At 36.4% G+C, this 16948-nt stretch overlaps 1 protein-coding gene across 3 annotated transcripts in view; it reads left to right on the top strand.

The window, feature by feature from the left end:
* Window positions 1-14506, top strand: part of TNFAIP8 (TNF alpha induced protein 8) — a 55567-nt gene extending 41061 nt beyond the window's left edge. For all 3 annotated transcript variants that reach the window (XM_077790458.1, XM_021546189.2, XM_021546188.3), the window contains exon 2: window positions 12620-14506. In XM_077790458.1, the coding sequence (XP_077646584.1) occupies window positions 12620-13185 (566 nt within the window). In that variant the 3' untranslated portion in view covers window positions 13186-14506. The remainder of the gene's footprint in view (window positions 1-12619) is intronic.
* Window positions 14507-16948: the final 2442 nt, after the last annotated feature.

The raw sequence follows: 16948 nt of genomic DNA, 5'->3' as shown, positions 1-16948 counted from the left end.
CCAAAATTAATTGCAAGGTTCACATGCTTAGTTTCAAATAAGATACAGTCCCTTGAGCTATCTGGTTGATGGAGAGAACTGTAGATTAATTGAGGCTCTAGGGAATTTCTAGAGGTCACTGGGCACAACCTGTCACTGTAGGTAGAGCCAGCTTTAAAGTTGGATCCAAATTCAAAGTTAGATGAGGTTGCAGGCTTTTTCCAGATGCATTGATAATGTCTTTGAGAGTAGTGATGCCACCACTTCACTTTTCTTATACTTCATTATTGGGCCATGCATGTTATGTCATTACAAATGGACTTCCCCTTGATGTTGCTTGTGTCTCTTGCCCTCTTTTTTGCTGTGCATCCTCAAAAAGTGCCTGGCTCTGCCTACTCTATAACTACTCATTAATAAATTTCACTTGTTGGTAAAGACCACTATTATTATTAAACGTAGCACTCTCAGCATATCAGGTGCCCTACCTCCCTAACCATGCTGGTGGCAGCCTATAGGACCTTCAGTTTGTCAGCTCCTTTTTTTTGTGGACATATTGGGGAGCCCAATACTGTTCTCTCTATTCCACTTAAGGGAAGAAAATACTTTGGTTTCAAGTTCTGCGAGAAGAACCTTTTCATCTTCTGAAATTGTTTGTTGTACTGGAGACTTAGTTTCCCGGTCTTCCTTTCAATTATCCGTGATTACCGTAATACAGCAGATTGCTCCTGGTCTCTAACCTCTGTCTCCCTTGTGGCAGTCCACTGTTTGCAAAGTCCCCGAGGGAAGGAACCCAAAGGTGTAAGCACAGTAATACAGCAAATACAGCAAATTTGGTGCTTACACCTTTGGATGTATTACTGTGCTTACACCTTTGGGTTCCTTCCCTCGGGGACTTTGCAAACAGTGGACTGCCACAAGGGAGACAGAGGTTAGAGACCAGGAGCAAAAGTCAGTGAATCTCTGCAGAATCAAAAGAAATATCTGGGTAAGGAAGGACCTTGCACGTAATATTTGGTAAAGCTGTAGTCTTTACCAGTACTACTTCCAAGTGTGGTAACAGGCCAAATTAATTGCTTCTAAGAATAATGAGTGTTTTGTTATACATTAGCCAGAAGTAGCTTAAGGAAAATGCAAGGCTGAAACATAATTGTAATTAGCAGTTTTTATTCAAAAATACACAACATTTCTTTTATCAGTATCAATTTATTATTTGGGCAAATTTTCCAATAAATACTACTGTTTCAGAAGGGTTCTTAAATACTGCTTTTTGAGATGCAAAATGCATCCCTTCTCCACTCAGTCATTTAGTGTCCCTCTAATAATAAGTAAAGCAAATGAAAACTATATTTCATGTGTTATTTCAAAATTCTGGAATTATTTTTTTCTACAGTTAGACTACAAAATGTGGTAAGAGGAGAGTGTTTCATTAAGAGAAAAGTTTTTATGCTATTTTCATGAAACAATTTCTGGTTTTCATTTTTCCATACTCAATAGAGGTAGTAGGCTAAAATAGTTTAAACTATTTAATAATGGCTTCAATGCAAAAATTAACTTTTTTCATATTTAAATTTTTTTCATGTTTGCTTATTGGTTAGATACTTCATAGATCGAGTAGTATCCAGCAGTAGTACTGTTATTAGTAGCAGTTGCTGTTTATGAGTTTTCAAGAAATTTGAGTGCTTACACTGGCTGTTCTGCAGTAATGAGCAACACTAATCTGAACAATAGCCTTATACATATTGACACTAAGGTGTTTTTTTATGGTGGGAGATCTGAAAGTTACAGATGTTCATGTTTTCTTGGTTTGCATAATTATATTTGATGAGTTGCTTGTGTTTTTTAATGGTAGGTGTACACTTCCTGTTTTATGGATGTATCTCTGTCATGACTACAGAACAGGATCCACAGTGGGATTAGCAATAAAATGCAACTGCCAGAATCTTGGTTGTTTTAACCATCATGTCAGCAAAAGCACAAGCCTTAAACCCATTGTCACTTGGAGACAGTCTTTGAGGGAGAAGGAGAGAAACTGAGAAACCTGTTCTTTGAGATATTCATTCTGCATTTATAACTATGGGATGTTTTCTCACAAATTTTGTTCTCATCCCTAGGATTCCCTGCCTGAGTTGAGTGGTGATTTGACTCAGTTTCATCAGTCAATTCCCTGTCCCAGTTCTGGTGTGTGGTTCATTTCTAGTGCTTGGCTGGCAGGCAGTGAGAAATAGAGAGCTCACATCTCTGATAGGCATGTTGGATTCAGTCTGGGGAATTTGGCATTCAAAATCTTCCCCACAGAACTGTTTCAGCAGAAGCAATATAGAGGATACATAGTGTATAAACTAATTTAATTTAACTTACTTTCTGCAGAATTTAGTATTGGCTTTTGTAACTATGCAGATTAGTAGTGAAAGATGAGATAGACTGTTTTGCAAAGCAATAGAGAAAACCTACATTTCACTTTTACAGATAAGTACAAATGTCAGAGTGTCTGCAGAATCCTCTTCCTGCTGGCAGTTTGCAATAATGAGAATAAATTGCAGTAAAGTGGGAATAAGCACCTCATTTATTTGAGAGCATTTATCTTTGAAATGTTTGAAACCTGAAAATCCAGGGACATATTCTGAGATGAGTTCCTCTATCTGTAAAGGCCAGTAATTGTAAGTTTCTCTAAGGCATTGCTAGCTGCCCTGTGATTTCAGTGGATCTCTAAGAATGTGATACCTGCAAGTCCCTATCCCAAAATATTTACATTCATACAGCAATTAATAAAGAACTGACTGAGTGCATGCACAGACAAGCATCCATTTAATTAACTTCAAAGAGGTGTGGAGAAATGTTTGAAAAATGCAGAAATTACATTGTTTTAAAACATGAGGCTTTAATGAGGAATAGTTTTGGTTTTGCTATGTCCACTTTGCAAAACTATTCTACAAAGACAATTTTATTTCTAGAAAGAATAAAATTTTGGTTTAATATTAACAGAAATGAGAAGATGACTCTGGCAAATATTTCAGCTACTGATTCCAAGGGCAGTTTTTAGTACTTGCAAATAACAAAATAAATGGAGTTTCTGTTCACTTATAAACACTCACTGAGAAATAGTGATGTAGACTTCTTTAAAAACTTGAAACAATGAATCATAAATTTGAGCATTTGCAAACAGAAATGGTGGATACTCCAGGAAGGGGTAGGAATGCTCTGGTGTCTTGTGGTAAGATGTCCTCTTCAAGATCACAGCCTTGTCCTCAATGCTTGAGATTAGAGATTTACATTCTGTGATGCAAGAAATTGCATCCTGGATGTATGTTTAAACTCACATTTCTTTGCAACAAGCAGTTGGTATCAAAATCAGTAATTTGCAGTTAAATGTTGATCCCTTTGTTGTGAGTTATGTCATGAAGTTGGGGAGTAGAGGACAACATTATGGTGAGGAAAAGAGAAAGTACTGATATTTTTATTTCAGTGCAAACATTTGAAATTTAGATTGGTGGTGTTTCTGTTCACCACTTGAAAGCTTTCCTTCTCCTGGTTCAAATTTGTGATCTCTCCTTCTTACTATGAGTAATAATCTTGGAAATCTCAAGGTGCAGTAACCTTTCTTGCTATTGTATGCCCTTTCATAGCTGATCAGTGCTGTCTGTTGCTTAGCTGAAAATGTCATTTGATGCTACTGCAAAGTAAAGAAGCTAAATTGTCAAATTCTGCAGCAGTCAATAGCTGTAAAACACAGTGCAGTCAAGTCTCATATGCTTTGCCCCAAGAAGAGAATTACAAAGAAGATGCAGGTTTAACAAATCACAGAAAAAAATGAGGCTGAAAAGGGATCTCTGGAGGCTGTCACGTTTTTAGTCAGTAAATATACTTGTGATCTTTAAAAATAAATAGGATTACTACTGCTTTACTAGATAACAGAGTTCTGTATCCAAATAGTATTGCCTTCTGATGTAAAAGAGAATGACAGGGTCAGACATAATGTTTAACCTAAGATTCAATTTTCCAGATTAAGTTGCTAACAATATTGAAGACCTAATTTTTTCTCTTACCTTTTATATTACACTAGAACTTCAGGACATTAGTGAAAGCAAAACCAAACTCTTAAGATATGGGGGGATGTGGATTGGTGTTTTGACAGTCTTGAGTTATGTTTGAGAGTTTTGGTGTTGAGTCAAATATTTTAAAGGTGGGTTTGGGTGGCACTAGTGGAAGCAAAGAGGAGTCAAAGCAAAGCCTATGAAAGATAAACTGTGTCCTTAGGTCTTGGAGAGCCTGTTCTGAGCTGACAGCAAGGGAAAAGGGAAGTGAAGAAAAGAGTCAATCTCTTGTTTCACGACTGGATGTTTGGATAAAGGTTGTGCTAGTATGGATACAGAGGAAACAGCATGCTAAATAATGGGAAAAGAATTTAAAACTCAAGGGTTGGTTTATTTTGCTTCTTGTGGAATAGGAAAGTAAATGTGTTAGGTGTGCAGAGAAAATGACCATTTCAGCCACCAGTTGTAGTCTTCCATAATCATGGAAGAAGCCATGAGTGACTGATGTGGAAGGCAGACAAAGCACATATTCTCTGTACAGCCATGCATTGAATGCCATAAATTTTATCCTTTTTGTAGTAAAAAAAAATGGTAGTAAAAAATTAAAAATTTAAAAAGAGATGAAGAGTCCGATTAGTGTATTAGGCCTAGATAACAGCCAATATCTGATAAGTAAAATTCTTAGATGGGATAATTTTGTGTATTCTTTATAATCTACATTTCAATGTTGATACTGCAAATCAATATACAGACCAGACACCTGAGAACTGAAAGTCCTGAGTATCACCACTAGATTTTATGCAGCTGGCCTGTAGCTGTGGTAGTCTTTGGTGCCTCAGAAGTTAGTAAGTTAGTTATATATATATATATATGTATACACATACACACACACACACACAAAAAAAAAGTTAATGCTAGCAATCCAGCCTACTTTAGACATTAAAATGAAAGACCAAGGGACTCCCATCCTCTTTAGACAGTGTAGCTACAGATGGACAAGGAGAACAGAGAGCCAGAACTTGAAATACAAGAAAGACATTATTAACTAGTTTCAAAGATGTTGTAAGATCCCTCACAAATTTCTGTGTCATTTGAACTCTCTGAAGCCTCTGCTTTGACTTTCTTTGCATGTGATTCAAATACATGGCCTTTGCATTTTGGCCGGGTTGTGACACTCGTTTTGTGATTGAATTCCCTGTCCCTCTCATGCCAGATTGTTGTCTTGTTTGGACCTTCCAGTTCATTGTAATTTTGCAACATACCAGCTTTAATTTTCTCCAGTGGATTCCAGGTTCTCCTGGGCTCTTGACCTCTGAGGTTTTTGTTCTGCATTCAAGTCAGGAACTCTTTTTTTATATGTATGTAGTTCCTGCGCCTACAGCTTAAGTGTTTTGGGGCTCATTTTTTGTGAGAAAACATTCTTTTTGCCAGGATGGTTGTAAAACAATTAGATACCACTTTTTTAAATTTCAAATTCAGGGTGCCACTTGGCTTAGGGAGCTTGGTACTGTTGTCTTGCTGCAGTTTGGTATGTATTTCTAAGGCTGGACAAAATATAGAGTACCTGCATTGCATTTGATTGATTGGAAGGAATGATACAAGATACACTTTATTTCCTGTGAAAAGATTTGTCAGTTTTACTATTTACTGTGGACACCTGGTAGATACAGAGGAACCTGATACAGCCCTGAAAAGGCCAACAGCTGAAATATGCAGGCTGCATATTTAACAGCAGCATATTTTACGGCACTGCACCAGTTGCTACATTCCAACAAGGATAACAAATGGTGGCTGAGGACTGAAATACCAAATTAAGTTCATGACATTACTCTGAGTAACTGTTTTCTTGGTTTAATATCCAGTGTAATCTGAAATATTTTCAGTCATCTGAAGTTAATCTAATTTTTTATCCTTCTTTTTAAAGCTACACTGCTAATTAAAATACATGCAGAGGTTTTGGGGAAAATGGCTTTTAGGAGGCTTTTTAAAATTTCTAAATCAGCCGCACTATATGTATCATGTGATGCATAGGCTGGCTGTGGGAAGCACAAGCATGTAAAACCAGAATAACTTGTTGGCACTAACTGCTCCCATGGGACTGCAAAACTCTGCAACATTCTTATTGGAAATAGCATAATTCCTTGCTACCCTGCCCAGCCTTAACCTTCAGGTACATTTTTTGGCAATTCTTCTCACCTCTTGACCAAAACAGTATTTTATTTTTTGGTTTTTTTAATCGTTGGGTTATGTTTTTGCAGCTAGAATGTGGATCATATTTTGTGGTTCATAAAATTTTGGACATTTTAATACATTAATATTAGAATTAAATAGCAAAATTCAGAAGCATATAACAGTATCACATATGTTTTGCAAACATATTGGCAATGACTTACTGAGCATTTTATTGGGTGAAAAGAAGCTGTTTTAAATGGTGTTTGCTGACTTTTATTTTTCCCATGTTTCTGCAGATGAATATGTGCTCACTTTCAGTATGAATATGCAAATCAGACATACTCTGTATTTTCAAAAATGCTTCACTACCCATCTTTTTTTCTGCAATTGCTTGATTAACTGTTTCTCCAGAGGGACTTGCAGCCTCATAGCTAACTTCCAAATCCAGTAAGACTGCTCATGCAATATTTGCCATGCATAAAGCTTCAGATGGGGTGTTTTTCCTTTTGAAGGTCTTCCAGTGTGAATGCTAGAACTAGTGCACATTGCTTGAATAGTTAACATTCTCTTCGTATGCGTATGGTAACAATTATGGCAAGACAGAATTCAGTACAATTTACTTTACCTGTTGGGAGAACAGTAGGCAAATGTTACTCATGAAAGAATGCTTTGTATGCATTGAAAATTTTAGTTAAACTGTTTTCTATTTAAAATCTGTATTCATATATAAACCCCTCTTTTTAAACACAAGTTGCCAAGTAAAATATTTGATCTTCCAGTAAGGACCTCATGTACATGAATTAAGTAAGTAGAGGTGAAAGAAGCAAATACTGTACAGGGCCCTTGTTTGAGGTTTTTTTTCATTCCCCCTTCTGCACTTAGCCATTTGCTGTCTGGATTTTCCACTGCCTGATGGTGCTTGCCCAAACCATGTGCCCTGCTGACGTCCTATCAATAAACTCTGTGGCTGTCCTGGTATCTTCCCACTCCTGCCCTCAGCCAGCTGTTAGGTTGCAGTCCCAGTGTCTGAGGTTGAAGAGTGAAAGCTCTCAGACTGTTTCTGGTCTTGCATGGCTGGTACAAGCCTCAGTTTTCATCAGCTTTTGAAAAGTCAGTAAGTGAACAAATGCTTGTGAATGTGAATGAGACTGGCCAATATGCTGATGTGGCCATTTGTGAAGTGTTGCATTTTTGGAAGGAATTATAGAAGACTTATGTTAAAATCCTTACAATCCTTCCCAAATCTTTCAACCAGGAAACTCTGAAGCACTGAGATAAGAATCAAAACACTGACTCTCCTCTTAAAATAGAAAAAAAAGAAAACAGCATTAAAAAACCTTTTTGAAACTGTGACTCACTCAAATGGTTATTAAGAAGAAGCTATATATATAATTTGGCATCTAGAAAAATCAACTTATCTTTTTCATATCTGAAAACTTCATAGTCTGTACCTGCCACTCAAGTTTTTCAATCATGTTGTCATGATTGAAAAGTACATTGTGAAAATTGTTACAGCCATGGTAACAGGTTTATAACTATTTATGCCTATTTTGTACCTCAGGACTTATTTGTTCACTGATACTAACTCTTGTAGTTTATTACTCTGGGAGCTTTACCTTACTGAAATAAAGTATTTAAATGTTAATTCATATATTTATATGCTTCGCATTTATATGTTTCTGGCCTGTGTCACTCCTGAAAACAAGGTTCGACCTGTGAAAACCCGGAAAGCAGAAGGAAAAAAAAAAAAAAAAATCAGTAATTCTTTTATCCCTTCATATCTAGGCAGTCTCATGATTTTGGAGGTGCATGACATATGGTCACATACGCTAAGAGAGCATAATGCTAATTCCACTTGATTTCAAGTTGCCTCCCTCCAGTGAAGTAGTTCTCTTTCACTACGGGAGTCTGAACATGCAATTTGTATGGCATATGCAGGCTTTAAGGTGTAGTTCTAGCACACAGTCTGTAGAGAGGCAAACACACAACATCCATACAGGATTCCCAACAGGAAGTCCATTCCCATATTTCTCAATGCTATGTGATTGTCTTTTAAATGCTGCCTGAAGCTGCCTGAAGCCCTCAGTCAGTGCTGTCCCTTTCCTCTCAAGCCCATGTTGGTGTTTCGTTCCCAAAAACCCTCGTCGTTTTTGAGCCTTACTCGTACAGCACGTGATGTTCCAGTCACTAAAATGAGAACTAGGACTCGAGGAGCAGTGTTTCACAGTCATATTTTCTCTTGGGACTGTTCTGTCAACACAGTGAGTGTCAGAAAGCTCAGCTCTGGATTTGACCATGGAATTCATGATGGTTCACTGTAATTTTTTGCTGGATGTTTTTTTTTTTTCCTGCTCCTTCATAATGAGAAGTTTAAAAATAATCTGTGACTAAAGTATTCATTGTCAATGTACATGAGATTGCATACACTCAGCTGCAAGTGATGTTGAATCTACCATAGACTGTTGTCTTGTGGAAGAAAAGAAGTTGTTTTTTTTCCAAATACTACATTTTTAAAAAAATTAAATAAAGTTGAGACACAGGATATGTGGTAATAGTATAATAGTCATTGCCACAGTACGGAGGGAGGTGTGCTAGCTTCCATGTGAGGGAAAAGTCAGCATTGCAGCCATAAGTATGAGCCTCCTTGTACTTTTATAGCAGTCTCCTGAGAGTCTATTAACTACAATTTTAAATTTTCACTGAGAGTTTACACTTCCACCACAGTTTCAAGAAAACCTCTGTATGGTAAAATATTTTGGGAGAAACACATCCAGAATAAATACTGGACATACTACATGTCCAGTATTTATTCATTTTAATACACAAAATACCATGTTAAACACATATGCTGTGTGCTTGCTATGAAAATCAAAAAGTTGCATAATCACTAAGCTCACAGCTTTCACAGGAGGCTGTCTCTAGCATAATGTTTGCCGTTTAAATAATGAATTAGAAGATTTTGCAGATGTCTGCATTATTCCCAAGACTGATTCTGTGCATTTCAAAGCAATGGAAGCAGGATTTCCACTGAGAGCCTTTTCTCTTGGACTACTTTCCCTTCTGGAGGCATGGCTTTACTGCACATAATCATGCTTATTTGAGTAGTTTGTGCAGAAAATGACACTGCATTGATTCAAAGAGGTATTTTTTGATGATAACCTTTTAAAAAGTAAAGTATAAAACTACAGAGGAAAGAAATTTGAGCTATCAAGAGCAATCATGAGGTAAACCAAACTCTGAGTTGCTTAAAATCAGTGGGATTACCCACGGGTCACCAGAGAAATGACACTGTTCCAGTTTAAAGTGCAAGAATGTTACCTGTTAACACAAGAGGTGTGGTCAGACATCCAGGCCAGCTACTGTAATCACTTTCAAAACATACATACAGTCATACATACATACAGTCTACATACAGTCATCCCTAAGTAGTTGTATACAGTTGTATAAAGCATTTTCAGGTGCTCATATCTGAAATTGCAGTCAGAAGTTTGAAAGGGGGTGCCTGGCAGTCCTTGGATTAGGAGTGCTGCCCTCCCCAGCGCAACCTGTGAGTCAGGCACCTCTGATACACTGATGAGTATCTCCACTTGCAGGATTTGAGCATCTCCAGGATAGTGTTTTAAAGCCTTTTCTTGACACGTCACCTGTCCTCTCGACCGCAGGACATTTCTTCTCCCTCCCTGTCTCTGAACTGTTCCAGCTGTCAGTTGGCAGAAACAGCCCTCGGTATTGCACTGCTTGCTCAGCGCTGCAATTTCCTTTCAGCTCTCTCTTTGAGGAAGTGAAACCACCGAGATGTATTTTTGCCTTTTGAGGTGCCAAAGCAAAATGAAACACTGCAGGCAGGAGAGAAAGGTAGCTGAGAAGACCTGCCCTTACAGCGAGGAGGAAAACCCCATATTCTCTCTGTGATAGCTTCTGACAATGTTTCAAAGCACACAATATAGTGTGTGCTGCATTTACCAGAAAAAATACGCCACAGCCAGTCTTCACCTTGGGTGTTTTGGTTCTCTTTCTGCTGTCAGCAGTAAAAACTGCAATTACATTAGATGAACAAGTAAGTAATAGCTTTACTGTTATTTAAGGAAATATGTATGTTCATCCTGAAGGAGCTCTTAATTTTATTGCTTAAACTGAGCTTTATTTAAGCTGTGAAATAAATTTTAAGTCTTTCTCTCATTGGTAAGGAGGAAAAATTCTGATTATAAACTACAAAGAGTTAGCAAGTTCCTTTTTTGGATTGGCTGAAATAATGATGTATGAAATTTATATATTTAGCAATTAAATTCGAACCCATTAACAGCCCAGGGAAAATGAAACTAAATTCTGGTGTACTTATAGCAAAGTAGATAGAAAGTAAGCCATGATGGAGAGCCCCAAAACGTGGACAGATATTAGAAAAATACCTTAAGAGTTTGGCACCTTTTGAAATGGAGAATTTCCTGTTTTGGTTAGCAAAGGTAACTACGTGTTGAGTTGTACTTTGTAAAATGCAAAATTATGTAATATAAGAGGTTTTTTGTTGTAAAACTTAAAAATATTTAGCATACTGCCAAACAGTAACTGCTGTTAGTAGGAACATCCATATCTGTGTGGAGTGTCAGAAAGGAGAGACTCGACACAGATATGAGCATTAATTAGAAGATTTTAATTAATAAAAGTTATGAAATGACAATTGATATTTCTGTTTTGGAAGAGAAAGAAAGTTATCATTCATCCATAGATCATTGTAAAGCATTGGCTGTTGAGTTCTAGTATTTGACTACCCTTTGGAAAACATGGATTAATTTTACTTTAATAGTAACTGTTGCAGATTTAGCTTTAAAAACACAGAAAGAAAATGAAATATTTTCAGTTCAAAATGACTGCTCAGCATCTCTAATGTCTTCCTGTATCTTTGTGGTTGAGAAGTGTGTCTGTCTTGTGATCTTGAGTGCTTTGCCCAAGATAGTTAACAAGGGGTTCCTTGGTTTTTGTCCTCTGGTAGTAAAGATTTTTAAAAATGTGTTCACACACTTCATGCTTCAAAACAAAATACTGATATGCACTGAAACTTGTAACAAACAAATCTGCTGTAAGGTTTATGGGATGATAAAAAAGAGCGTGTTATTAAGTTTCTCAAAGACACTCTTGAATTAAAAATACAGATTTGTGTTTCATGTCCTGAAGGACAAGTTTCTTCTATTTGTTGGAACGCCTGAGGCGCCCTGCATCTGAACACACCCAGCTGCCCACATACCAGCAGTTAAGAGGAAACCTTTTCCAAATTCAGGGACTTACTGCCTGACATCTGCAGAGTTGATGTTTTCATTAAAAGAAAAAAAAATATTTTCAGTCCCTGTGTTTGCTAAGCAAACCTTTCATATGTACAGTAAATGTAATCAGATGTAGTCTTCCTTCTCCCTGTCTGAGCTGCAGCACAAAGGCAGCCATTTCCCAGACAATTGTACTTGAAAATACCAACTCACATGTGTCTTAATGGAGAGAGTGCTGTCAAGGGAGTGTCAAGAAATTGTTGCTGACAACAGAACAAATGATAACATTTCACAAGTCAAGTTTCTGAAGGTTTGTTTGGGGTCTTTTAACAACAACTTTTTGTTGTTTTGAACAAAAGTACAAACAAGTCACTGGGTGTATTGTGCAATCAAACATAGTTTTAGAAGTGGAAATGTGGTGTAGGATCTACTTCATTGGTCACAAAAAGATACTTTTAAAACTTAGTGTTCACAGTTCTTATGACAATCTCTAGAAAGTAAATGTCTTGCTTTTAGTGCATAAAGTATAGGACATAGAAATGTTAATCTGTACTTGCTTTTCTTCTGAAAACCAGTGTCTTCAGATCCATCCAGAGAGTCTCACTCTTGTTTGCTGACAATGTTTTTTTTGTCTTCCTTTTGTATTTCTGCATGGATATCTACAGATATGTATAAAATAGATATCTTAAAATTAATGTGTGGTGTCTGCATTCACTGATGGTGTAAAATGCTAAGAAAGAAAAGGCTGTACTGGTCGCTTCACTGAATTATTATCTTTGAGTCACAGTGGTTATTTGTCATGACATTGAAATAATCCTGGGTTTAGATTTCATTATGAACGTGATAATCAGATTAGATTTGTGACTCCTCTGATCGAATAGGGCAGTTTTATTACCTCAGTTTGAAATTCCATCAATCCATATATAGAGAAAGCTTCTAAACCATTTCTGAGCAAGTTCAGTTGGTATTTTCTCAAAAGTAAAACTGTCTGAAATAATATAAAACAAAAGAAAGAGAGTTTTAGGGATTTAAATATGAGGTTTTTTCCTGCAACAGCATTGCAGTACTTTGTGGTGCTTAGTAAGATTATTGTGAATGTATAAGTATAGAAATATTCCTGAACTTGCTGCCCAGAGACTGTCTGTTTGGAAGTACTGACTGCACACTTTTTTCTTTTTCTAGTGGCCACAGATGTCTTCAACTCCAAAAGTCTGGCCATTCAGGCCCAGAAGAAGATCCTGGGGAAAATGGTGTCCAAATCAATAGCAACTACTTTGATCGATGATACAAGCAGTGATGTTTTAGATGAGCTTTACAGAGTAACAAAGGAATATACACAAAATAAAAAAGAAGCAGAGAAGATAATCAAAAACCTCATTAAAATAGTCCTCAAATTGGCAATTCTCTACAGGAACAACCAATTTAATCAGGATGAAATAGCACTGATGGAGAAATTCAAGAAGAAGGTTCATCAGCTGGCTAAGACAGTGGTCAGTTTCCATCAGGTGGATTATACGTTTGACAGGAACTTTTTGTCCAAACTGTTGAATGAATGTAGAGAGCTGCTCCATGAAATCATTCAGCGTCACCTAACTGCAAAGTCACATGGACGCGTCAACAATGTGTTTGATCACTTCTCTGATTGTGAATTTTTGGCTGCCTTGTACAATCCCTTTGGACCTTATAAAATCCATTTGCAGAAACTTTGTGATGGGGTCAACAAAATGCTAGATGAGGGAAACATATAAGTACTTGTATTAGAGGTGACTGCCTATGAGTTATTTGTAGATGGAACACTGTTGATTTATGAAGGAATAAGGGAGAATGCAAAGAGGTTTTTTTTACATTATGACAAATCTTTCCTAAATATCTTTATTAATTGATTTCTTACTATGCGCTATCTTTTGCTATTCAGAGTCCATCTGGAAGAAAAATTGCACATTACTTTTTTTATTGTGCTTTGCCTATGGAAACAGCTTGATGAAGACAATCAAATAGAATGGTTCAAGTAGAGTAAGGGTGTTGCAAGATAGATATACAAACCAAAACAATATGCTGTCAGACAGTCTGCATCGTTCATAGATTTACAGAATTAATTATAAACTATCAGAACCCAGTAATGTTGATAATAGACTATCATGGTGATGGTGCACTCTGTAATTTCTTTCATTTACTTGTAAAATAAACGTATTTGATTCAGTTATAGTCTTTTATGCTCTCTGCACAGATAACAGCTTCCTAGTGTTGCCATTATGAAGCATTGAGTTTTAAATAAAATCATTGATGCTGTCACATAGAGTCTTAACAGCAAGCTTGAGCATCTCCAGCTCAGAGCTGAAAACTTCCTGTCTGCAAGGGAGGATCTCCCAAACAGAGATCCTTATAGACCTGCACAGGTGCTTCCTTCCTTTGACTACATGGGGATTATTTGAGGAATAAGCTAAGGAAAATAGCTGAAGTGGGGAAGAGCACTCCTAAGAAACTGCTTGTGGTACAGAATTTTAACTCTGCCTGTGATAAGATAAAACACAGTGACTTCTCTGTGCAATTCCTTAAGATTTTTGGAATTCTGCTAGTAGAATCATAAAATCAATCATTTGGGTTGGAAGGGACACAATTATTTTCAAAAAGATGTGAATCAGTGTATCTGACCTACTACTCTGTGTATGATGATATGAATTCACCAAAGTTGACAAAGTTCCCATTACAAGCTAATTTGCTTTGTGTACAATGAAAGTAGAAACAGAAATTAATGTTATCCTTGTGTTATATACTATTTAACTAATGGAAAATTGGAATTTTAAATATTTTTTTCTTTTCATACTTTCCTAGCTTTTATTCTTATTTTTCTTCTCATCTTCTCTCTGCCTTGACATTGGGGATAAGAAATGTGACTTTCTATACACTGTAATGTACTTAAAAGGATGAAGTTAATACATTTCAAACAGCCAAAGACTTCTTGTTAGGAAGCATATAAAGAATTTGCTGTTTATTTAATTGCCAGTGTTTTTACTGTTTGCTGTATCCTTTTGTTTTAATGAGTAAACCAAAGAATATTTGCACTCCAAATTTCTCTTGTCTTCTTTTTTTTCCCTTATCATATCTTAGATTCTAAATTCTGAGAGCAACAAAAGCATTGAAACATCTGACATACAATTTCACCATTACTTATGATTTCTAAGAGAGAAATTTAAGTTTTATTGATGTTAGGTTGGTCACTAGGCTCTCAATATTCCTGAAAACATGCCAGAGAAATGTGTTCAAAATGTGAATTCATTTAATGGAAGCCACTAGTGCTCAGCAGCGAGAGAAGATTGATGTACTACTTGTCTGGAAACAACTAGGAACTGATGTAAGGACAGTACACCAGAATTTGCCAAGAAGTAACTTAGAGGGTTGCCAACTGAAGGAGCATCATGTAAGATTCCTTCCTGTGCCTAACCTAAACAGTAAATACACTGTGTTTCCATCCATCAGAAGGCATGTATATGAATGCAACATCATGGAGAAAATCACACAAATTGTAAAGTGTTTAGTTTCTCATGTATTTATTTTATCTTCCTGCCTAGAAATACCAATTCTTCCTCCTGGGGTGAGAATAAAAAGGAACTTGACTTCTAGAAATGAAAACAGTTTTATCTACAAATCCTATTTTTAAAGTATGTCCTGATTCTCCCAAAATAGCCTCGTTTTTAACAAATATTAACAGTTACAGAAAGGAGGAGACTGTATACCTTATTTAGAACCAGGTGTATTACATGTGTAAAGCATAGAAGATTATCTTTGCCCATGAACCAGAATATTTTGGTTGCTGAAATTTGAATTTTCTCTGGGAAAAAATAGCTGAAATAATCTTTGCAAATTAATAATTAATGCCTACTTGTATGTATATGAGTCATGTACATTTTCAGTACTCAGGACCTTCTTACTAAGTGCACTGTCTGGCCATATACTTGTTAGAAAAAGTGCAAATTGTCTATGGAGATGTGATTATAAGCATAAAAACTTGACAGCTAAAACAACATATATTTAACTCATGATTGAGTTACCTTTTTCTGAGATGCTGTGACAATAGTTCTTGTCTGGCATTCGTTTTGTATTACAAAGAAATGAGTTCCATAATGATGAAAGAAACCAATTGTGTTTGGTTTCCAAACACCTGCCATGTTCTTCTGACATAGCACTCAAGCTGTACACTTTTGCAGCTAATTTCTTTTCCAGCAGCATACATAAATAGTAGCTTTAATTATGAAAATTCAGAAATAAACTGACAGCATTTTTGCTAGTAGTACACTTGTATGAAGGCCTGTAGCAGAAAACTGACACAGTCAAGATTTTTAAAAAGGTTACAGTCTTACTGTTTAATTATGGGTAGCATAATCCCATAATTTAGTATTGTAAAATTGATAATACTGTGTTTTAGTAGGGTAATAATTATTAATACATTAAAATCCAGTCATCATAGATTCATTTTACAATGGGCATTTAAATCTCAGTACCTCAGGTGATGCGTATATTTAATATATTTTCAAATATTTAAAGCCTAATGCCATCAAAATACATGTTGACATTCTGGAACTTAAAACAAATTTTATAGCCTTCTAGAGGCATTGAAAAAGTGCTAAGCCAGACCTTGGATACATTTTACAAGATGTAAACAAACATGATCTCATCCATACAACAAAAACAAAATATGCAGAGATTATCAGGGCCATTCTGTGTGGGCTTTTGGCTTTTGGCCACTCCTTAATTATGTTTGTATGCACAGACAAACAAAAAGACAATTGGGTAAATTACAAGCCTTATTCTTGGCTTTAAATTCTCTTGAGATTTATCTCCATTTAGAAGGTACAGAGATCATAAAGAATCTGAAAGCTTTCAGCAACTGATATGAGGTGATTTGTGGTTTTGTTGGTTTTTCTCCCCAAATCATGTCTCCTATAAAAAAGATTCAACCCCACCCATAAATTCTTGTAAAACAATGAAGTGAGGAGATGGCCAATTACTTTCTCATATCTCTCTCTAGTGAGATTACATTTTGCCAAGAAAACAGGGAACTGATTGTGACGGCAGTAGGCTTCAGTAACTTTCCAGCCCTAGTTGCAATGGCTATAATGTGACTATTTAAAGGTAAACTGTAATTCTGTATGTAGCTTTTCAAGGGACCAGAATGTACTAATTTTCAGGGTCTAGCAGAGAGGGATCTAGCCACTTCATTGTAGAGGAAACAGCATTAAGAGTAGGATGGTAAATTGTATGTTGCATGGGCTTGGATGTTCTCTACTGTGAGCATTGGATATCTGGGGATCACTTGCCACAGCTTTCCTTTGCCTTTTGCTGCCATTCTCAGTAGCTGAACACTGAAAATTCAGGTCAGCTCCTTTCCTACTGTTTTTACCCCAGGATTACATTACATGGTAATCTAAGAAGAAGGGTAAATAGGGTACATTACCTGCTTTACTTAATGAAAAAACACAAGCACCGCTTTCCTGATTTGTTGGAGTTTTGGTT

Source organism: Lonchura striata, chromosome Z (genome assembly GCF_046129695.1).
Source record: "Lonchura striata isolate bLonStr1 chromosome Z, bLonStr1.mat, whole genome shotgun sequence".
Lineage (NCBI taxonomy): Eukaryota > Metazoa > Chordata > Aves > Passeriformes > Estrildidae > Lonchura > Lonchura striata.
This window is presented reverse-complemented; position numbering and strand designations above follow the sequence as displayed.